The following is a 24222-nucleotide window of genomic DNA, read 5'->3' on the forward strand; positions in this document are numbered from 1 at the left end:
ACTCTCACCTTATTGATCACCTTGGGTAGAATGGTTTGAGTCTGAAGTCAATGGTGTTAATAGACGTTTTGTTTCAGGTACTGAACAGTACAGTGAATACACAGGCTATGCTGAAACTTATCGTTGGGCCCGAAGCCATGAAGATGGGAGTGAAAAGTGAGTGTTACTGATTTTAGTATCGTGTGGCTGAAGTGAAAGGAGCATGTGCTTGACGCTGCTGTACTCTGCCCCTTCCAGAAACTTACTATTTTGTTTTGGGGTTTTATTTAAAATACTATTTTCTCTTTTTTTCTTTTTCTTTTTCTTTTCCTTTTTCTTTTCCTTTTTCCTTTTCCCTTTTCTCTTTTCCCTTTTTCTTTTTCTTTTTCTTTTTCTTTTTCTTTTTCTTTTTCTTTTTCTTTTGGTTTTTCGAGACAGGGTTTCTCTGTATAGCCCTGGCTGTCCTGGAACTCACTCTGTTGACCAGGCTGGCCTTGAACTCAGAAATCCGCCTGCCTCTGCCTCCCAAGTGCTGGGATTAAAGGCGTGCGCCACCACACCCGGCTAAAATACTATTTTCATACAATATATTTTGATCATATTCTTTCCCCTTCACCAAATTTAGATTCTCCTTACCTCCCTACACACCCAACTTCATGTTCAGCACCCACACACAACAAAAAGCTCACAAAACCGAGAACAAAACCACGAAGTCCATTTTTTTATTTGTCAGCTACTACTGAGCATAGAGCCTAGAGCCTGTCTTGAAGAGTGGCTGACATACCTGGTAGCACTCCACTGAGAAACTGATTTACCCGCTCCCGACAGACGTCAGCTGCAGAGAGCTTCTTGATTAGGGCTGGGACTTCCTGCTGCCTCCCCTTCTCACTGCTGGGATTTTGTGTGGCTTAACCTTGTGTAAGTCTTGTACATGTTGTCTCAGTCTCTTTGAGTTCATTGTATCTGGGAAACACTGTTTCCTTGGAATTATTCATCACCTGTGGCTTTTAGAATTTTTCTGACTCATCTTCCAAATAGAGCGGTCAGACTTGAGAGAGATTTAATGATGGCATCCCATTTGGGACTGAGTGTTCCAATGTCTCTTCCTTACTGCATGTTGTCTAGTTGAGGATTTCTATGTTCATTACCAACCACTGAAAGAGGCTTCTCTGAATAGGGTTAAGCAATGCACTGACTTTTATTGCTATGTTCCCTTAGCAGAATAGTAATAGTAGGTTCTATCCTGCACCTGTGACCTATCTAGTCTCAGGTTCTTGGCCACCTTAGCAATGTCAAGTATAGATTCCGTCTCGCGTGGGCCTTAAAGCCAGTCAGAAAGTGGTTTGTGCCCGGTGTACCACTATCTCCTGCAGGCCGGTCGCAGGCTTTATAGCTGGGTGATGGTGATGGTTACCTTCTCCGCCATGAGTGTGGGGAGCGCCCTCCAGCACCATAGTCGCTAGTCAGAAAGGGTGAAGCTTCTAGTTGGGCACCACTCTGTTTCTCCATGCTCGATGGCATAAGTAAGTGTTGTCTTCAGCAGCAGACCCTTACCGTCAGGTTGTGCAGAGTAATCTAGAGCCTCAGCAATAGCCTATAGTGTTTGGGGGGAGTCTATGGGACCCCATTAGCCAATCAGTAACTCTGCAAGCTCTAATCCGGTTTTCCTAGCACTAGAGGTTTTACTTGATGGCATAAGATACCTAGTGGGGTCATTGTCTCCTCCATTATGTGGTGACTCCATTTAAATTATTTTAAAAGTCAAATATTGCCATGTTTCACTTGTCAAAGAGAATAACAAAAATCCAAGCTTGATGCAAAAGCCATCAGGGCACTGTAATGCAGCTCTTTTTCTCTAAGCTATAGAGGTTAACTTCCAAGTCCAAATTTAGTGAGTTCTAAATAGAGTTTAGGGCTGTTGACTAGCTTATTTAGCTATCCTTGACTTACCTATGGTATCAGATACATGGGGAAATGTATGCTGAGACAAATGTGGCCCGGTGCCATATACTAGTTGACAGCACAGCCTGCCGTGAATATTGCTGCTTCTGTCTGTCCCCTTCCTTCTTGAAATGGGCTTCATATGTTAGCATCCTTGCTCATTCACTAAGTGACACTAAAGAACTGGCTTTGCCGGTGGGGAAGGAAATTACTTTTTGCTTCACTTTTTAATGAAAAAAGGATTCTGGCAAAAAGAGTCAGCTCTGTCTATTTCACTATCTTACTATTTGTAATGTCAAGTCCAAGCTCTGTATCTTTTTATTTTATAAAATATGATGTTCTTGCTTGAGCTCTGTTGGTGTGATTAAAAAAACAAACAAACAAAAACCATGACAGACAAACTTGGGGAAGAAAGGATTTAGTTATTTGACTTACAGTTCACAGTCCATCTCATCATAGGACGCTAAGGCTAGAATTTGAAGCAAGAGCCTGAGGCAGGAGCTAAAGTAGCTGAAAGACCATAGAGCAGTTCTGCTTACTGGCATGCTCACCTACCTTCCCTATTCAACTCAGGGCCACCTGCTCACCGATGACAGCGCCCACCAATAAACCCTGTGAGGAAGGTCCCTCCTCCCAGGTGTCTCAGGTTGACAGCTGAAGCTGACTCTGACATTTGTGCTTGTAATGAGTCAGTTATCTATGTGGGTGCTTATTCCCCATAATTAATTAGCCAGACTAGCAGAGAGGGTTGGTGTGTGTTTGCTTGTTTGTTTTGTTTTTAATCTTTAGTATCAAATCTTACTTGACTCCCAATACATGCAGGTGATCATTTGGAAATTTATAGATTTCCAAGCTCATCAGTTTAGATAGTCCTTCATATTTCTGTAGGCATCATATCTTGTCTGCCTTCGTGTCTGGATCATTCTAAAGATAGTTTTGTAGTTGACAGTTGCACAGTAAGTAGAAGGTTATATATGAATGTTATATATTATTTTGTAATACTTGATTCTCAGGGTTATTTCCTGTACAGTATGGGGTAATGTTACATACCAGTGATTTAGAGCAGATCTCTGAAAAAGACATGTCTGTGGTATTTAGAGGAAATCAAAGACCAGGATTCCTTTTGTTTCCTTCCAAATCCTTTAGCCTCTGAGGCTCGCTGGAGCTGATGTACTTGTTTACAATGTGTCATCTCGTGTTGTCTCTTGGTTTTCATTTCACTCCTCAGCAATCTGCAGTGCACACACCTCTGAATCTAAAACTGTAATGTTTTCCCACCCTCCTGCTTTGCTGGGCCCCATGGTTAGGATTTGTTTGTTTTTAATATCTTAACACTGCAAAATGTCGACAGTATGACTCCTGCAAGGGTCTTACTTAAAGGTCTCTACATGTTCCATATCTTTGTTCCCTTTCTGTCCCATTGCAGGGACGATTGGCAGCGGCGCTGCACGGAGATCGTTGCCATTGACGCACTTCATTTCAGACGCTACCTCGATCAGTTTGTGCCTGAGAAAGTGAGGCGTGAGCTTAACAAGGCCAGTAACCTTATTTCCGAGTTCATCTGGCAGCTGCCATCTATTTACTGCCATTTTATTAATGCTGAAATTAATGCTTTCTGGTAATTCTTACCGTGTCAGTGCGTCTGCCCAGAGCTCCCCTGACTTAATGGTTCTGTCAGCGTGTACAAGATGTACTTTCCATTTTGTAATTGTTTGATTACTGGCCACTGTGCCAGATAGAATATTGCTTGATGTCCACCCTGTGCGTGCATTTATCTCATTGGGTATTTTAGTGGCTTTGGAACATTATCATTGTAAAACTATATAGAAAGAAATGAGGGGTGGGGGTAGATCTGTCATATGTCATTTTGTCTATAAGGTATGCTAAGATTAAAAACATTTTAAAAGACCCCACAAATTATGTTTCAATATTGAAAAGAAAACATGTTGTTTATTGATTTAATAATCTGACATATATATGATGTGATAGTCTACGATGCCATAGTTCAGCCTAATCATGTTCTTTCTTTTGCTATCTCAAATTAAAGTGACCTATACCTCTGGTTTGTCCAAATCTTGACTGCTATGAGCCATAATGAATATATTCCCTCATGAAATTGAGTGTTGATTCTATTCTGTAGATTTGGAGCTTTAATGTAGCAGCAAAGGTGCTCTTTAGTTTTCAAAATTACTCTCAGAGCCAAGAAAATTAACTCGGGTTCTGCAAGCCATTGTTTAATTCCTGCCAGTACAATTTGACTAGGATATTATTTATTAAGGTAGCAAGTTTTGTGGTTTTGCCTGGCTATCTCTGCAGGTAATGCAAAGAAACCTCTGACAGTGATTGCAGCCTGGGTAGACAAGCAAACCACTAAAGGTTTTTCCAGCCCTTAGAGTTTAGTAGGTATTTAAACATAGTGATATTTTTATTTCCTAGACCATTTGGGCAGCTAATTCATTGATAAACGTGTTTTCTGTTATATAATTTATTAGGTTATTTGAATGTTTAATGTTCTTAAGTAAACTTCATAAAGTGTTTTAGTATTACACTGTCACCAAAGTGAGACCCATATAATAGATGTCATGTTTGAGATTTGTTTAAAGCAGTTCCTTAGCACAAGCGTCCAGAAAGCCTGTTCTTGTGAATGTTATCAGCTCTACACTGCTCACTCCACGCACTTGTGTCTGGCTGGTACTGATGTTTTTATTTTATAAGTAGTTGTGGACATTTTCAGTACTCTGGCTAGTGATGTAGCTTAGTGATAGAGTATTTGCTTAGCATGTGTGAGGCCCTGGGTTACATCCCCTGTACTCAAAACAAACAACAACAACAACAACACCAGATAAATATAACTTGTTTTCACTGTTATAAATGTTCAACCTGAAGCTATTGCCTTCAAGTCCAAGATGTTTTATGATTGAATGTATCAAGACAGTTAGATTGATCTTCAGAATCTCATGGGCGTTCCTTACATAAGCATGTCTATGGGACCGTGTTACATGCTTTTTTGAAACTCAAAGATATTTGTTTAAGCCGATGTTTTGAAAGAAATACATGAGAGAAAGGTGAAATAAACATGTGCTTAGCTGTAGTTGCATAATATTAATATAAGCTTCCCTTTTATGGCTGAAGCTTATATTCTCATATATGCTTTCCTGCAGGGGACTGAAACATTCACTTTTAAAAGAAATTATTGGGGCCAGTAAGATGGCTCAGTGAATACAAGCACTTACCACTAAGCCTGATCTCCTATATTTGATCTCCAGGACCTAGCACCTACATGGTGGAAAGAGAAAACCAACTCCTTTAAATTGTCCTCCACTCTCTATGTGTACAAGATACTCATGCATAGACAGACAGACACAGTGGTGGGGGTGGGATAAATGTCATTTTAAGGGAAATAAATCCATAATTATGATACGTTAATGCAATCCTTGAGCATAAACAAGTCTTAAAATTCCTTATGGCTAATTGACACTCTACATGTACTTGTATCACTAAACTCTAATTTCTTGTCTCAGAGACATGAGAAATGTTATATATAGGAGATATATGTATATGCACACACACAGACACATATATGTATACATGTGTGTATATATAATAGGCTGGTGATAATGTATCTACTACACTGAAAACATTTATCAATAGAACAGTGGTTCTCAACCTTACTAAAGCTCTGACCCTTTAGTACAGTTCCTCATATTGTGGTGAACCCCATCTATAAAATTATTCTGTTGCTATTTTATAACTGTAATCTTGCCACTGCTATGAATTGTAATGTTAGTATCTGATATGCCGCCCCTGTGAAAGGGTCATATGACCCCCAAAGGGGTCACAACCCACGGGTTAAGAACCACTGTTCTAGAATATAGAGTACTTATAGACTTTATGTACAAAGAATGAGTCTTGAACTAACCTGGCAGGTGGGGGAATTTCCTTTCATTCAGCTCCGTTTAGCTGGCACACTGCCTGTCTCATGGAAGTATCCCAGGAAGAATTTCAGTTGACTTGGTCAATGATTAGCATTAATGAGGTAGTTTAGAAATTATATAAGTACGTTATCTCAGAATAGTTCTAATAATTACTTTATAGGTACTTTTAACTACTAAATAAAGTTTAGTCAGTCCAGTGCCTGAGCATAGAAGTCAGCAGATAAAGCAGATACACTGTCTGTTGAGCACAGTGACATGGTTTGTATTTGTTTCCCACCTGCCGATATTTATGTCAGTATGCGGCTATGGCTTACATTTGACTTACAAAAGATTCTTCCCAGTCAGCTGCAAGTGGAATGGTTTTGATTACTGTAACCAACAGTGGGGGAGGCAGCAGAATGATTGCTTACGCTATACCAGACACTCCACTTAGCACTTTAAATGCAGTGTCAGAGCTTTCTTCTTGGGGCATCTGTTGCTATGGCACACAGGCTGTGCTTAAACTCCCAGGCTCAAGTGGCCTTCCATTCTTCTGGACATCCTGCTTCCATCCTGCATGGCCTGCTTTAATCCTAACCACTAGCTAGAGACAGACGAAGCCTTGGACACTGGGTAACTCACTCCATGCCCAAAGCTGAACAGTGACCAAGCCAAGGGCTTTAACCAGATTCTCCTGACTTGTGCTTGCTCTTGTCTTTTCTGCTCACTTCTTTCCTTGCCTCTCCCATGTACCTTTTTTCTTCTTTGTCTCTTGCTGCTAGGGAGAATGCAGGCCTTAGCCTATGCTGGGCAGTACCCATCACTCCCCTTCACCTAAAGGCTTCAGATCACGGATTTTTTTGTTTGTTTGTTTGTTTGTTTGTTTGTTTGTTTGTTTGTTTGTTTTTTCGAGACAGGGTTTCTCTTTGTAGCCCTGGCTGTCCTGGCACTCACTTTGTAGACCAGGCTGGTCTCGAACTCAGAAATCCACCTGTCTCTGCCTCCCGAGTGCTGGGATTAAAGGCGTACGCCACCAAGCCCGGTAAGATCACGGATTTTTAAAATGTAGATTTTTCCACACAAAAATTAGTTACCAGTCTGAACTTGGAGACTGTCCTTATTTAGTTTTCCCAATGTTCCTTTCTGTCTGATTTATTTTTAAGAGAAATTCAAAGTTGTCTCCCAACATAATTATCAAATTCCCATGAGACCAAATAAACAAAACAAAAACAAAATAAACAACGACAAAAAGCCCTGCAGATATAATACAGCTGATCCTTATGTAAACTGATACTAAGAAAGCACCTGGCTCAGAGCCTGTCATGTGGGAAGCCAATTGATAAATGTGCGATCCTTTTAAGACAGGGTTTCTATAGCTCAGACTAGCCTTGAACTCATAATTCTTCTGCCTTTGCTTTCTGAGTACTGGGATAACAGGCTTGTGCCACAGTACCTGAGTTAGATACATGTTCTTTCATTCACTGCGGCATTCACAAAATGTGTTATTTCAGAAAAGAATTGTTTTGTAACTCTTGCTAAAAAAGAAAAAAGCAGCAAGTGCTTTTGTTAAATGTCATTTTCACATCTTATTATTTTAAAATTTTCCACTTGTTTTCAATGTGTGGTAGGACACGTCTTCCACAGTGCACTTGAGGAGGTCATAGGACACCTTGCAAGAGTCAGTTCTTTCCCCTCACCATGCAGAGTCCAGGAATTGAGCACAAATTCTTAGGCTGAATAACAAATACCTTTATGCACTTAAGTCACCTTACCAACCCAGCTTCTTATTCTTAAAAACTAATGCAAGGCCAATTAAAATCTGAAAGAAAGAAAGAAAGAAAGAAAGAAAGAAAGAAAGAAAGAAAGAAAGAAAGAAAGAAAGAAAGAAAGAAAGAAAGAAAGAAAGAAAGAAAGAGAAAGAAGAAAGAAAAGAGGAGAGGAAAAGAGAGAGAGAAAGAAGAAGGAGAAGAAAGAAGGAAGAAGAAGAAAAGGAGGGAGAGAGGGAGGGAGGAGGGAGGGAAGAAAAAGACAGAATGAATACAGGAACTTCAGAGACAACTCTGTGGCCGAGTGCTTACAAGCATGAGACCTGGGTTCAGATCCTCAGTACCTGTGTAAAACTATATAAAAACTGATGCTTGCCCATAACCCTCACAATAGGGAGGGAGAGACAGATGGGTTCCTGGTGCCTACTGATTAGCCATTCTAGCTGAAACAAGCTCTATGGTCAGTGAATCACCCAGTCTCAAAAGGTAAGATGGAGCAATAGACGAATTCACCTAGCCTCAGGCCTATACACACACACACACACACACACTTTAAAAAACTAATCAGATAACTTTGGGCTTCCTCAGTTAAATTCTTTCCTTATTTACACTTACGTATTAAACAGATTTTTGAATTTTGAGACAAGCATCAAGAGTCATATAAAAGAGAAGTACAACTTAGAGGGAAGAATGTATTATTTTTCAGTATGTTTTATAAAACATGTTAGATCCTATTAGTGATAATGTGCATAATATTTTTTATGTACTATATCGAAGGTAGGTGGGAGAGGGATAGAGTTTTCTAAATGAAACAGTAAAGCCTAAGACCATAACTCAGTGTGCATCCTAGCTCCAGCATCCTGTCCTAAGACCATAACTCAGTGTGCATCCTAGCTCCAGCATCCTGTCCTAAGACCATAACTCAGTGTGCATCCTAGCTCCAGCATCCTGTCCTAAGACCATAACTCAGTGTGCATCCTAGCTCCAGCATCCTGTTTGCCATTAGGCATTGCTGAGGAGAGGACAACGGAAATAGAAATCCTCTAGAAGAGGTCATTCTGTGGAGGCTCCACCTATCCTGCTAGACCTGCATCAGGACCCAAAGTAGAGCTGTTCTCTAAAGAGCAGAGCTCACTCTCCCTTGACCCAGTGGGTACCGGGAAGCTATTGCTAATTCTGGGACAGACCAGCTGGGTGACATTTTAGACACTGGTGTTGGAAAGATTTGTGACTCCAGCTCGTAAAAGCGGCAAAGGAAGAATGAGATGCTGGTGAATGCCCCCCTATCTGTCTTCTTAGACTTGGGTAGGTGAGGTTCCACTGTGAATACATTTCCTGGAGACATCTGGGATTGAAGCTGAACAAAGTTGATGGCAGTTGTTAGCTGTTTTATTGAGTTTTGTTGGGATCCAGATTTGGAGTAGGATTATTACTAAATCAAATAATAGCAAAACCAATTAGTACTTTCTACTAGTATTTTTAGAAATTCAATTGGTCATTTATAATCTTAAAACATGTGACACATTTTTTGCTGGAGTATTAGTATGCATCATTTCCTTTAACTTTCTTGATACATAGGATTAGAAAAACATATCTGATCTTTTTTTTTTTTTTTAGTTTTATAAGTAAGAAAACTGGACTCAACTATCTTCCTTCATCTTATGTTCATTTAAAAATACCAGAAATCAGACTATTGAGATTGCTTGAGGTAAAGACACTTGCCACTAATCCCAGTGGCCTAATTTGGGTCCCTAGAATGCACATGGTAGAACAAGAGAACTGGCTTTCTCCAGTTGTCCTCTGACCTCTGCAGGTGTACCTTGATGCTCACTGGCATGTATACATAGACAAATAAATAGGAAGCAGGGTGAACTTGTGCTAAGATATTGTTATTTCAAAGACAAAAAAGCCATCCTAAATCTCCCTTGCAAGTGGTTTTTTTTGTTGGTCTTTCCTCATAAAATGTTGTCATGTCAGTGTACCTAAAAGTAACCTATAGTCTCATATTTTATTATCTATTTCATCAGACTCTATTGGGATCTCTTGTGTTTTCTTATTTTCATGATAAAGTATTTATAATTGTTTGGATTGATAAGACTTCACTTACCATCTGTTCTGGTTGTACATAGTTTACTGACTCAACAGTCTTCTCTTTGATACATAAGACACAAACTAGTGTCGTTATACAACTGACTATTTAGGAGTTTACAAAATATATTATGACTGAGCATGGGATAATTTTAAGGCTCTTTAGTAATAAAACTTTATCCTCTTTTCCAAAAAAATGTGTCTTTTTAAGAAATCACAAAATACCAAAACCTCTGTATCAACCGTATATTAGTTTAGATTAAACAAGTATGATAGGTTGAATTCATATGAATAACCAATTCTCCAGGAACAATAATTATTAATCTAGGGGAAAGTATATGTTCACATGATAGTGAACATTGTTGATATTTATCTACCTGAATGTGTTACAAATGACCTGAAGTCCAAGTACTTATGTATCTATGTGCATGTTTGTGCCAGAATAACTCCATAGCCAGGTTTTTTCTGGAAATTGCCCTGCTTTCTTTCATTTCTTTTTCACTTTCTTTGTTTCTTGTTTACATCTCTGTCTTCACTATTTTCTGGTCAGTCTCTAGTTTTTAATTCTACATGCCAATCTATTTTTCTTTTGTTAGTTTGTTTTCAATACTTCCCTTTGCCTCCTTCAGGCTCCAGGGTTACCTTTCTCTTCCCCTCTCTCTTCCTTCCCTTTTCACCAGATTCTGTTCTGGCAGATTTCGTTCCTTGATTCTTCTCCTTATTCTCTTGGGGGTATGAATGCTTTCCCTTTTTTGAGTTATTTATTAGGGTGATAAATTGCTGTGTTGTCACATTTCTGGAGACAGTCAGTACATGGCCAGAGGTCAAGTTGGTTTCCCTTTTTTCTGCCAGTTTCCTCAAACACTCCAGCTTTGGTTGGGAGAAAAGAATTCACCAATATGGCACTCTAGAGAGCTCCTAACAACTCTGTGGGGTGAGAAGTTGACAAAGCTTCTGAGATTGCTTCCTTTTCTTATCTTTTTTTGGTCACCAATGTAAGTTCCGTTCCTGCTGTGGAGGGAGAAGGAACCTCGGCACTTACGGTCGGCTGGGCCTGGGCAGACCCTCTGAGGGGTTCCGGCATCATACTTCAGTTGACTCTCCATAGCTTTTGGATTCTGCATCCATACATTGAATGAAATGCCCATTGAAAACATGTTTTACTTCATTCTAAACATGTATAGATTTGTTTTCATCTTATTACTTGCTAATTAATACATTGTAGCAACTGTTTGCAAAGCCAGACATGGTTTAAACTCTTTAAAGTATACAGGAGGGTGATGTAGGCTGTATAAGAGTCTCCTGGCTTGTGAAAGTGATTTGAACACCAGTGGATTTTGGTAACCACATTGGTATCTACATTGGTGTCCTGAAATACTCCTCTAAAGGATTCTGGGAGACTACTGTACTTCTGAACTTATAAATGCTTTTTACCAGAATGGAAGCATTTTACATTTAATCATTCTAACAATCCTTTATTTATACTAGTATGTAATTCTAAATCATTTAATTTTTAAAAGTTTTATTTGATAATATTTGATAAAACCACTAACTGCCTAGTTTCCATTTCAGAGTTCTTGTTGTAGCCATTTTTTTCCAAGATTACATTTCAAGAATATATGATCTCTATGCTCATGTGTTACTTCTAATAATTTAAGTGTTTTAAACTCTCCATTGTTGAGCCTGATCATCACTAAACTAAGCTATTTTTTGCTCATTGCAAAGACTTAACTCCCAGTTATTTAGAGACAATGTTGTTAGAGCTTCTAATGTCTGTCAGTTCAGATATGCTAGGTTCAACCATCCATCTCTAGTACTCTAAAGAGACAGGTCATAGTGACAAACAGAAAGAGAGGGAGAGAGGAGAGGAAAGAAGAGAGAAGAGATGTGTTCAATGTGTTCAATGTAGCCATATTGGGAAAAGGAACAAATAGGGTCCTGACATAAGATTTAGCTTTAAATAGAGAGCATTGGGGTATAAGTAAACAGCCCTGGTCCCCCATCATTGACCTATTGACCTGCGCCTTGGTTCACCTGTCCTTCAGAGTTGTCCAGTGAATGTTAGAACTGTGTGAATTGCTACTCCGTCTGGGAGACAAGTTCCTCCATTAGGGCCAGCAGGGCTTCAGCCTTTCCCTTGTACCAGCATAAAACTCCTGGGAAGGTGCAAGTCTTCTGGGGTCCATTGTTTCAATTCTAATGACCAAAAGGAAAACCGCAAATGGCTGTCTCTAGAGTGCCGTCTCTCCTGCCAGGATGATTGCAATAGAGAGGAGGAGATGGAAACCATTCGGATAATATAGGGCAGAAACCTAAGCTCGGGAGGCTGAGAACCCCTTTTTGTTTAGGCATGTTAGGAAAATGTGACAGGAAACAGTGGCAGAGTTATGTTTATCCTGACAGAGGGTCATCTCCCTCATATTCTTATAATGAATGTCAGATTCTTCGTCTTTTAAGAACCTGCCAAAAAACAAATGGAGCTCGCTCACATTGTTGACCAGAAAGGGATTTTCAGAACCTCAGTGCATCAGATTATGCAGGTAATTGTGAGTTCATATGTAAGCTCTGCACCCTGGTATTGAATAATGGTTTAGCAACAACTTATAATTAATATCTATCAGGATTTTAGTCTAGAAGGAGGGTAGAAGAAATAGCCTTGTTAATTCATCCAGACAGTGTATAAATTATATTTTTATACCTTCATGGAGACTTCAGAAAACATCTTAATATATTCTTGGGTGTGGGGGGGCGGTGTCCTTGCTTTTTCTGTAGGGCTATTTGCCCAAGTAGTCCTTTTAGTTTGGTTTAGTATGCAGACTGTATTTTTGTCTTTGATACCTGAGGCAACCTAGAGAGATTTACTTTGCTGTTACTATAAGCCTTTTTAACTTGTCTGATAGTTTCACAAAGTTAAGAACACTTAAAAGGCAGGAAGACTGACTTGGCTGATAGCAAAGGAATAAAAATCAGAAACTTTGAGACCTTAAACCAGGGTCCTCTGTGTCCAGATGAGCTTATCATTTAGTAACTAGTTAGCCAATGGCCTTAGGAGATATGTACTTGACTGGAGTTGCTAGCAAATTCTTAAAAACGCACTGGAGTCTCTCTGACTCCTTGAAAGTAGGAGACACTGGTCCTACCGAAGTCTGGAGGCGTTGGATCTGTGCTTGGTTGATAGCTTTAATTCCTGCACATTTTCACAGGTTCCTGAAGTCTGTCCAGTTGCCTCATTTCTGGTCATTTCACCTGATAGAGAAACTAAGAGTTGCCTTGGACTGAGGGATTCCATCTGCCCAATATCAAAGCAGTTACAGCCAAACAGACACTGGTCGTTTTCACCTCTTACTCCAATTCTCTTTCTCTTCTGTTTTGGCTGTAAGAAAAATGAGAGTGAGAACAAAGCTTGACCGTGGCTGCTGCTCTCAGACCGTCAGCCAGTGGTTCGAATCTGCTCACTCCTGTGCTGTGTGTCCCCTGCAGGCTTACTGTGGATTCCTCCGTCCTGGAGTTCCTTCTGAAAATCTTTCTGCAGTGGCCACGGGAAACTGGGGCTGTGGTGCCTTTGGGGGTGACGCTAGATTAAAAGGTAAGTCAGTCACTTGTAGAGAAAGTGAAAAGCTCGCTGACTGGGGGTGAGAGGGTTGGAGTACAAGTTCGTCAGTCTTTACAGCCCAGGTTCTAATGTTCTGTGATAAGAGACTATAAAAATCCAAGGATGTAAGAACACTTGACACTGTCGTCCTTTTCATTGCTCTGTTTGGAGGAATTCTTAGCCTCAGGTACTATTCCCATGCAGGTTGCTTATCTCTTTGATTAACCAGATCCCACAGTATCTATTTTTGGTTTGAGGGATTCGATCTGCCTAATGTACAAAGGTCAATGAGAAGGAAAACGATAAAACCAACTCAGATGTTTCAAACCAAAGTACTTTGCTCACAGGAGAGTTGTTTATGGGCACTGCTATTCACTGAACTCATTCATTCACTCACTAAGCAGATGGGCCATCTGCTGTGCTGTGGGCACTGAGAGTCGGAGGGAAATAAGATGTGGTCCTGCTCTTGACAGTCACAGCCCGGTATATGAAAGAAAGGCCTCGGCAAATGTAGCCCACGGTGCTCAGTGCTGTGATAAATACAGTGCCATGGGAGCATGGCCTGGGGAGCCGCACTGATGGCACAGACCAGGAGACATCACAATACCCAAGAATGATGAGACATTACAAAACCCTGTTGGTAAAGCCACTGGTCCATCACCATTATAGCATCCACTGGCTTTGAAAGCATCAAATGTAGAAAGCAATACTGTTGTTAGCTAAGGAAAATCACTGCTCCATTTCATCCTGGCTTAGTCTGACAGAAACTAAAAGTACCACAGACAGTTCTGGCACTTAACTTCAAGTTTGAAAATTCACTAGAATAACGCACAGAATTCTTAAGTTCCATACTTTAAGGAGACACGATACACTTACGATAAAGCCTGGAGCCCTAACAACCTCGCTCACTATTGTCACATCACCTCTCCTTGAATGTCAGAACATTCTGCTTGTCCCCGGTGCTCAGACTAGGTTTTCATTACATAGGCATGCTAATTGAATCATTACCTATAGGAACTCAGTCTCCCTAAGAGGTTCGTGTCTGTCTTAAGGTTTCTGTTGCTGTGATTAGACACTGTGACCAAAAGCAACTTGGGAGGAAAAGGTTTATTTCAGCTTCTACTTCCACATCACAATCCATTCTTGAAGGAAGTCAGGATGCAAACTCAGGCAGGAACCTGGAGGCAGGAGCTGATGCAGAGACCATGGAAAAGTGCTGCTCACTGGCTTGCTTCCATAGTTCACTCAGCCTGATTTCTTATAACATCAGGTGTCCAGGAGTGGTGCCCACCCAGAGCTGGGCCCTCCTACACCAATCACTTTTTTTTTTAAATGCCCCACAGACTTGCCCAGGGGCCCATTTCATTTGGTGGAGGCATCTCTCAAAGAAGGGGTTCCCTCTTCTCGACTCTAGCTTGTGTCGAGTTGCCAAAGAACTAATCAAGACAGTTGGGGTTATCTGAATCACCTCATTAGTGCCACAGACTAAGACTAAAGCACTTCTGTCTCAGTGTTCGCTCCAGGAACATAGTGCTAAGAGCCAGCTAGGAGGTGCCTAGGAACAGTAAGAGTAGTCCCAGCACACTAAAGCAACTGCGCTTGACAGCCACACCAGGCATAGATAAAAGCCAGCAGTGACATAGTCACTGTTCTGAACCCAGAAAATACCAGCAGATATGTAAAATCACCTAAATTCACTGTCTCCATTGAATAGCTTTATAAAAAAATTCTCTGTAGCCATTTGACATGAATGAGCTCACACCATAATTCCATCCCATAGCCCCTTTTTAAAATTTGCACTCTGATAGTTTTCAACACCAAAAAATATAGGTTTAATGCCAATTATTTTAATAGTTACATATTATTCTGTTCTATGTGCATAAATATCACAGTTCAGAGATTCTCTACTTGGTACAATTGATTTGTTTGCTGTTTTGCTTTAAGTTGCATATAATAACCTTCTTAGGATAAATTTCCTCAGGTAAGATTAACTCCTAGAATATGAGTGCTTTATATTTTCATACCTGATGTAGATTGTCCCCTTGAAGGATGAGCCTTGGAAAGGTGAAATATATCAGTCTCCAGTTATTCTGATATTCAGCAGTTTCCATAGATTTTTCCATGTTTATTATTGTTTGTTTTTGTGAATCATTTTTTCATGTCTCTTCCCCGTATATTCTTGAAACAGTTTTGTTCTTTCTCTGGTCAGTAATAATTCCTGGTACATTAAAAAATATTAAGTGTTCAGTAGCTTGTTGTTACAGGCATTTGTTCAGGTTTGGCTTTTTTTTTTTTCCCCATGTATTTCAGCTTTTTGGTTAAATGCCACATTGAGTCCACATTTTTTGATGTTTTTGTGACATCTTTAAAATAACCTTTCTTGCCCCCTCATTTTAAAGACTACTGTATTTCATTCTGGTTCAAAAATTAAAATTGCCTGGTATATTTGTTTGAGGTTTGAAAGTCTACAAAAGAAGGATTTTGTGAGATTTATTTTGTGAAATTCTTTATTGTCTTGAATTTGTTTGAGGAATCCCGTTTTTCACTCTAGAGCTATTGATCTTGTGACAGATACCTCTTTTTTCTGTTTTTCTTTTAAGTAAAACAAATGACTAGATTCATGTCATCAATCCAAAAGCCTGGTCTGCCACAGACCGTGGCCATGTGTGCTGGGCAGCAGGAACGCTTTATAAGTGGGCTCATTTGTTTCCCTTTCCTCTCTCTCACCGCAGCAGCCTCGTTCCCTCCATCAGGGCAGCGTTCTCAGGTTTCTCCTGGGTGACTCATCTTCTCAGTTATTGAGATTTAGACTTAGGAGTCACTCTAACTCCCTCCCATGCGCTCGGTTAAATAGACAGTAGCTCACTGAGGTATTGGTCGCCTATACCATGAGTTTGTTTAAGGCTGTTTTCTGACTATGGTGAGGATCAAGCCCAAGGCTTTTGTATGTTAGGCAAGTTCCATACTGCTTTGATACAGAAAAAGATGTATTTGTGAAATAAAATATTACACATTAAACCATGACAGAAACCTGCTAAAATGGAAAGATGTCTATGGAATAGTCCTACTTAGAGGTAAAATGAACTAACACACCATGTGAGTCATTTTAAAAATTAGATTATGCATGTAAAGCAATGCACATACAAATCTGAGGTTCCTTATATTTATCTGTATGTGCAAAAATCAACTACAATTCCCTCAAGTGGATAATAGAAAGATGTCTTCCTTTTTACTGTAAGAACAACAAAACTTACCAGATATTTCATGGAGAGCATAGGCATGTACAGAACCTTACTTACCCTTGTATTTTCTTAATTAAAATTAGAAGCAAGTATTTCCGAGTTGTGTGGTGGCTAGGAGTATACAAGCTTCAGTTTACAACTCAGTATCGGTGTCTCTAGTTATACATTAGTATAAGCGTTGTTTGTTTGTTTAATCAGTTGTGGGGTTTTTTTTTAAGATTTATTTATTATTGTATGTAAGTACACCATAGCTGTCTTCAGATACACCAGAAGAGGGCATCAGATCTCATTACAAATGGTTGTGAGCCACCATGTGGTTGCTGGGATTTGAACTCAGGGCCTTTAGAAGAGCAGTTGGTGCTCTTAACCACTGAGCCATCTCTCCAGCCCCCAGTTGTGTTTTTTTGTTTGTTTGTTTGGGGTGATTTTGTTGTTGTTGTTTAGTTGGTTGGTTGAGACAGGGTTTCCCTATATATCCTAGCAGCAGACCTTGAACTCACTGCGTAGCCCAGGCAGGTCTTAAAATCATGATCTTGCCTCAGCTTCCTGAGTGCTGGTGTTACACGAATGTGCGTCCACACCTGATCTGTTATAAAAAAAGTATACAGAGAAAATTTTGTCTCTTAATTAATTGACTGTCATTTATTACAACTGCTGTCCTATAAAGCAGGGGCTTTGTGCTGGACCCCAGTGAGGCTTTCTGCCCTCCTGCCTGCCTGGGCTCTGTCTTTCTGGAAGACACAGGAACATGCCTTTGACTCTGAGCTCTCTTCCTGGTGTACCCGCCTAATAGTGTTTGTTTAGCCATTCATTAGAAAACTTGCTTCAAATCTTGATTTTAATCTTTTCCCAAACAGGTAGGTGATTGGTGGTATATAAAACTCTCGTGTTGCTGTGGTCCTAGGCTAGGATGTTCAGTAGGCTGCGTGATTACAGCGTGCATTTTAGGATGTTTTTAATAGAAATAGAGTTTATTGGGACATAAGCCATCATAAGTATAGTTTAGTCAGTATCTTGAGGTGCCCTCCACATTGGAGCTCCTCCTTTGTGTTACCCCTTTGTATCTTAGGTGACTTATTTGTCCCCACTTGTATGATGTTCCTGTCTTTCACCAGTTCTCTTTCAAAGATAAAACAGTGTTTTGTCTCCTTGGTATATCTGGACACCCTTTATAATTTTGTAGATTATTTGGTCTTTTCTCTTTGTTCGAGTGGAAACAACTTTTTGTGTTTGCTTTGTAAATCTTCTCTTCTGAATTTTTTTTTGGATAGGGTCTCACTGTATAGCTCTAGCTGAACTCACTAGGTACAACAGGCTAGCCCAGAGCTCATAGAGATCTACGTGCTTCTGCTGAGATCAGAGGTGTGTGCCACTATGAAGAATTCTTTTTGCTTTTTTGGGGTGTGGTTTTTGTTGTTGCTGTTTTTTAACATCCCACTAGAACGGACTATGAGGTCGGCTTCTGACAACTACTCCAGACATCTTAAACATACATAGTCATTTAAAATTTTATCTAAGCATGAGGGCCACAAAAAGGCCATTGCAAGAACGTAGAGTATTTTTTTTTTACTCAAGGAAGGTTGGGAGAGAAATGGAGTGTGCGGTGCACCAGTCCTGAGCTCCATGAGGTGTTTCTAAGTAAAGATAAGTTCCTTTCTTTCTAGGCTTACTGCATTACAATCAGAGAATAAAGATGTTATTTCTGCTTTAAGAGCTGATTTTAGCTTCTTTGTGTGAGTTAATTATTGCAGATACATCGGCACTTGAAAAGGTGTCCCTGAAGAGTAAGGAACCTGCTTCCTGCCCAGCAGATTCTTTCAATGAAACACTCATCCTTCATGTTTTTTCTGCTCCCTTTATGAAAACCCTGTGTAAGGTTTTCTTGTCAGTATCTACGTATGCTTCCTTCCGTGTTTATCTTTTGCTATCTCCATAAGGCATTTCCTTGGCTTATAAGAGACTTTGCCGCTGCTAGCTTAGTATCCTAAGGCGTGTCTTGGCATCATGGTCTGCTCAGTTTCTTTCCTCTCCCCGAGCCTTGCCTAGTAAGGGAGGCATAGAGGAGATGTGTGCCAGCATCCCACGCAGCTGCTGATTACTGATTACCCTGGGACACTGCACACCCTTTTCTAACTGTATCTGCCTGGCTAGCTCTCCCCACACCTCTCAGTCCCCACTCAAATGTTAGCTACAGCAGAGGATCCCATGTCCTGCACATAGTGTACGTGAGGTTCTCTGCGGGCATGGGTGTGCAGACAAGTGGCAGGCTGAAGAGGAAAGTCTAGTGAGAGTTATCCCTTCCTCCAGAAGGGAAGGCGGATCTTCCATTTGAGTGTGAGCCTTTCTTTTCATCTAGAAGGGGTTAGTAATGTGTCTGAGGAAAGGCCTGGTGGAACTGACCTGATCCTGAGATCAGCTCCTCCATCTCTGCAACATACGTATTGATTCCCTCCTGTGGGCTACTCTGTGGTAGCCACATATGCTTGTTTTCATCAATGTACCTGTATGGCAGGAACCAGAATTACGTAGTTACAGGCTTAACAAGCATTGCAGTGGGCTGGCCCGAGATTAAAAGGACTCTGTGGGATTTCTTTTACATCCCATTGAAATACTCCTAATTAGACCAACTTGGATACCATTACATCCATGAGACCAAATGAACATACCCAATAAACATTAGGTTTATTAACTTTAATTAACTGGGATTTGCAATGGATTCCTTAACATATTAAGTGAAAGACTGGTGAAATTCAGAAACTTGGTATATGTTTATTTTCCATTTGGCCATTCTTATGTCCATTTAAATCAAACCTAAATAATGCCTTTACTAATTTTTTTGCTATTTTAGAATCAAGATGGCTAAACTCAAGCCAGGCATGAAGGGATATACATGTTTTTGGTCCCAGTACTCTGACACATATGACATATGAATCAGCAAACCTTGGCTACATGGGAGAACATGTCTCAAAAAAATGCTAAACACCAGAAAAATTATTAATCAAGAATGGTAACAGGGTAGTGCCAGTGAGTCATTTTCTGCCATGCTATAGGTTAACTTGACCTGGGAACCCTTTAACTGAGGGTTGTGAAAGTTATCGTTGTAAACATTGGGAAAGGGTGAATCCTTAAGTAGAGAGATTATGGGCCAGATTACCTCAGGTACCAGGTCACCTCGGTACTTTGCTTCCTCTGCAGGAATAGACTACATTTCCCTTTCTCGCTCAGCTTCCCATGAGTAAGAGCACATGGAACAATTCTGCATTGTTCTTTTTGTATTCCAGTGTTTTGTATGATGGTGTAAGGTCAAGGATATGTGGAGTGTTTGTCATCAGTACCTCCAAGATGCCTCTGTATTTGTGGATCTGGGAAATGACTTGCATGCTTTGTTTCATAGCCTCCACGTTGGTGGTGATCAGTCAGGTGTCAGAATCGTCTGATTTTCTATTCTTACTTGCATAGCTACTCTTTGTTTGTAACCTTTGTGAGACTGCGAAGCCGAGATATCTAGACAGACTCACAAAGGAGCACAGCAGGTAAGTGTCAGAACCGACAATGTTGACCCTGACTTCCACCAAGACACCGGATGCTAGTTATCATTGTTTCCTGTTGTTCTCTCTTGTAGGAGATGTACATTAATGAATGACTGGGTCATCCGGCTTGGTAGCAAGTTAGTAGTTACTTGTTGTATAAGAACACCACAACTTTTTAGGAAGAGCTTTTGTTTTTATAGGTGACACACTGAAGCATGGAGAGTGGGTAATCAGCCTGACATCACAAGCTTTGAATCTGCACTGGATCTGGATCTAAATATGAAAGCTGAATACACTCAGATATGCAGATCAACCATTTAAGGAAGGCTTGTGTCTGGCTTATGATAAAGTTTGCTTGGCCTCATGCAGAATTATTTTACATTGCAGCTTGAAAGCAATGCAGTGGGTAAGAGCATGGGGCTTCGAGTCAGAATACAGGGTTCAAATCTTAGCTCTACTGTATTCTTACTAGTTGTCCTTGGATAATTACTTAGCCCTTCTCAAAATGGCAGTCATGCTAGTTATCTTGTTCTGGTTCTGAAAGAAATAAATGAGCTTATCCTTAGAGTTCAAGCCCTGTGATAGCAGATACTACTAATATTTCATGTGGATGGCATCAGACACCACCTGTGATACGAGATTTCTTTATCTGACACCCCTTTTGGTGAGACAGAGTCTCTCTATAGCACTAGCTGTCCAGGAACTCAGTATGTAGACCAAGGTGGCCTTGAACCTACAGAGAAACATCTGGCTCTCCCTCTGTAGTGTTAGGATTAACAGCACGTGCCACCACACCCAGTCCTGTTTTAGCCATACTTGCTTGGTTCATTTTCTATAACAGGATACAGTAAATTATGTTTTCAGGTCATTCATATTTGTTTGTGTTATTTCTCATGGTGTAACGTGGTTGCCAAAAAGAAAATTAAAACCAAGCTCCCTGCAGGTTAATTTAAGTGATTAGTCTGGCACCTGTGTGTGCTTGGACTAGAACTGTATGCTTTTATGTCAGACTTGGCGTCTGTCCATATATCCTATTAAATTCATTCTCATCTAACTTTTGATGCAAGAGAGTTCACTTAAAACATGAGGCTTAATTCTATAGTTTTACCAAGACCTTGGAGATGTCACAGGCAGTAGGTACTGTAGGTAGTGCCATTTAAAATACTGGAGAGATGGCTTAACAGTCAGGAGCACTGGCTGCTCTTCCAAGGGACTTGGGTTCAATTCCCAATACCCCCATGACAGTTCACATGGAGTTCTATAACTCCAGTTCCAGGGGATCCAACATCCTCACACAGATATACATGCAGACAATAACTAAGGCACAGAAAAAAAATGAAGGAAAAAAAAACTTTGTTAATGACTTGATATATTTAAGGTCAAGATTAATTTATTTTCCTGGAAATTTCATTTGTATAGTTACATTCTTAACACCTGATACAGGCAGAAAAATGATAACAGTAATTATGGAATCCTAACTGAGAGTTTCTAAGGATCATCTGGTTCAATTCTGTTGTGTAACTGAGAAAAATGAAGCCAGGAGCTAAGCAAGTGGCTAAATACAGCTAGCAGAGGGTGGAGACTGGCTTGGCTCCCCTGTCTCTGTTCCCTTACTGGTCCATCATACACTTGTGCAGTAGGATGCTAGAGCAGAGACAGGTGTGGATCAAGGCCAACTGACAGGTCCTTTCCTAGGATTCCAAGCCAACTTTTCGTTCTCTCTAAAAGGTAAAACATGATACATTTTGGTAAAGAACAATTCATTTGGAAGATGACAATTCATTATTTTCCATTTTTATATGCACTTTAAGGTTAATTAGGAACCTTTTAAAACTGGGTGTTCTGAAGTTTTAATGTATGCATAAGTTGGTTGAGCAATTTTAATTAAAACTTACCTTTGCTTTGAAATTAATTCCTTTCAACATTCTAAGATTAATGAGACCTAGTCATGGTATCTCCCAAGTTGTACATAGTCAGTAAATATGCTCTAAACAGCGGGACAGGACTTTGATGGTATTTTAGAATCTCATATGCATTGTCAAAAATAATCATAGGTAGGCACGATAGTATACTTTATTAATCTTAGCACTCAAGTAAGTCACTGAGGCAAGATTGTGAGTTCAAGACCAGCTTGAACCTACAAAGACCTTATTTTTTAAAAAAGATAAAAATAGCATGTATCCCTCTGTATATGAATATATATGTATTTTTATGCAAATGCATTTATTATTTTAATTGTGTATGTGTGCATAGAGTACATGTAGTTTTTGCTGCTACCATGTGGGTCTGGGGTTTGAGCTCAGATCGTCAGGCTTGGCAGCAAGCTCGTTTAGCTGCAGGCCATTTGAGCATAAGTTAACGTGCATTGTTTCCTTCTTTCTTAAATACAGCAGTGTGTATTCCTAAGAAAAATGTTTTATTATAACTATAATTATTAAATTCATACAGATATATGGTTATATTTATCTGTCCTTTCCTCTGTGTCCTCATTATGCCAGATGGCCAAATAGATAATAAACTAGCCTTTTCTCTCTGGGTAGAGTCCAGGACTGGATGCAGTTATGTGTCTCACCTTATTTGAGTCTGGAGTATTTCCAGAAGTGTTTTATGACACTCACATGCTTGAAGTCTACAGTGTTTTATGAGTCTGGAATTGAGTTGTGCCTTCTCAGATGACTGTAGCCGTGGAACTGTGTGGAGGCATTGAGGGCACTGGACACCACCGACATCTCCACTGTATAGTTACTGTGGTCTCTCCCCCTCTTTGTTAGCCTTTAATGGATCTATGAGAAGACTGCAAAACAGAACTTCCCTAGCAGTGGCTCCTGTTAACGTTCGCAGTCGTAGCTTCTGCCCTACTCAGTGATGTTAAAGTTATTTGTTTGGATGTGTAAAATCCTAACTACAGAAAGATCCTTCACCATGTTTTAGCTGCATTCCCGCCTTCTGTTTACAAAGTAAAACCTACCTAGCGTGAGGGCATTAGTTGCTGCCAGGTTCTGGTTTGTTCATATTCAAATAAATATTTCTTTGAGATAAGGATTGAAATAAACTTAACATACTTCAGGCTCAGATTTGTAACTTTGATTGGAGATGAGGAGTTCTCCGTTGTTTTTCTGTTGAAACATTCCAGGCAGGGGCTTACTCATCTAGCATTTTCAGTAACGCTGACTCCTGTGGCAGGGACAGATATCTGTGAGTGCTGGAGGGACTCAGGTGTGCTTAACAGCTTATGTGGGGAATGCTCGTCGAAGTCAGTGACAACATCAGAACTTCCCACTTAAGTCTGCACACAGAAGACCAGCGAGTGTGTGATGAGACAAAATTAGTAAATCGAGCAAACAGAAAAATAATTCAAAATTAATAAAAGTAATTATATATACTACCTTGATGCCTTGATTGCTACTTCAAGAGAACTTTCCTTTCTTTGTGGCCCAGAGAAGTAACTGTGAGGCTGCTGCAGTTGAATTTATTCTCCAAACCGTACCTGATGAGCCATGAACTGAAGAATTAGTGTCATCACCTACTCACCACACCTACTAACATATGCACTGGGTTTGTAAATCCTTGATCTAGGATAAAGCTGTGGCACACCCGCCTCTGTAGCTGGATGAAAGAGGAAACGCATGATATAACTGCCTGTTCTCTTTGTTGCAGCCTTAATACAGATACTGGCAGCTGCTGCAGCTGAACGTGACGTGGTTTATTTCACCTTTGGGGACTCAGAATTGATGAGAGACATTTACAGCATGCACACTTTCCTTACCGAGAGGAAGCTGGATGTTGGTGAGTAGGAGATAGTTTGATACTGGCTATCTAGATGGATATGTACCAGCCAGGAGGAGCACTTGCTAAGTCTGGAGGGAGCATAGTAAGAAAGGTTTATCTGGGGCAAGCAGAGTAACAGCGCGCTTAAGCAGGCAGGTTCTACAGAGGTTTGTTTTTTGTTTTCTGGCAGAATTTCAGTTATGATATTGATGTAAGTCTGTTATTTAGAGTGGGGTCTCTGGCCAGGCATGGTGGTACCTGTATCCCAGCCAGCTGGAAAGTCATCAGTTCCAGGTCAGCCTGGGGTAATATAGCCCTGTCTCAGAGAGAGAGAGAGAGAGAGAGAGAGAGAGAGAGAGAGAGACAGAGACAGAGACAGAGACAGAGACATAGAGAGAAAGA

The 24222-nt window shown here is 40.2% G+C and overlaps 1 protein-coding gene across 1 annotated transcript in view; it reads left to right on the top strand.

Annotated features, from left to right (window-relative positions):
- Parg (poly(ADP-ribose) glycohydrolase) overlaps positions 1 to 24222 on the top strand; it is a 101473-nt gene that overhangs the window by 75692 nt on the left and 1559 nt on the right. The window contains exons 14-17 of the mRNA XM_021181844.3: positions 78 to 156; positions 3347 to 3455; positions 13169 to 13274; positions 23710 to 23838. Of these exons, the coding sequence (XP_021037503.1) occupies positions 78 to 156; positions 3347 to 3455; positions 13169 to 13274; positions 23710 to 23838 (423 nt within the window). The remainder of the gene's footprint in view (positions 1 to 77; positions 157 to 3346; positions 3456 to 13168; positions 13275 to 23709; positions 23839 to 24222) is intronic.

This window comes from Mus caroli, unplaced genomic scaffold (assembly GCF_978045245.1).
Source record: "Mus caroli unplaced genomic scaffold, Mus_caroli_1 scaffold_12, whole genome shotgun sequence".
Classification (NCBI taxonomy): domain Eukaryota; kingdom Metazoa; phylum Chordata; class Mammalia; order Rodentia; family Muridae; genus Mus; species Mus caroli.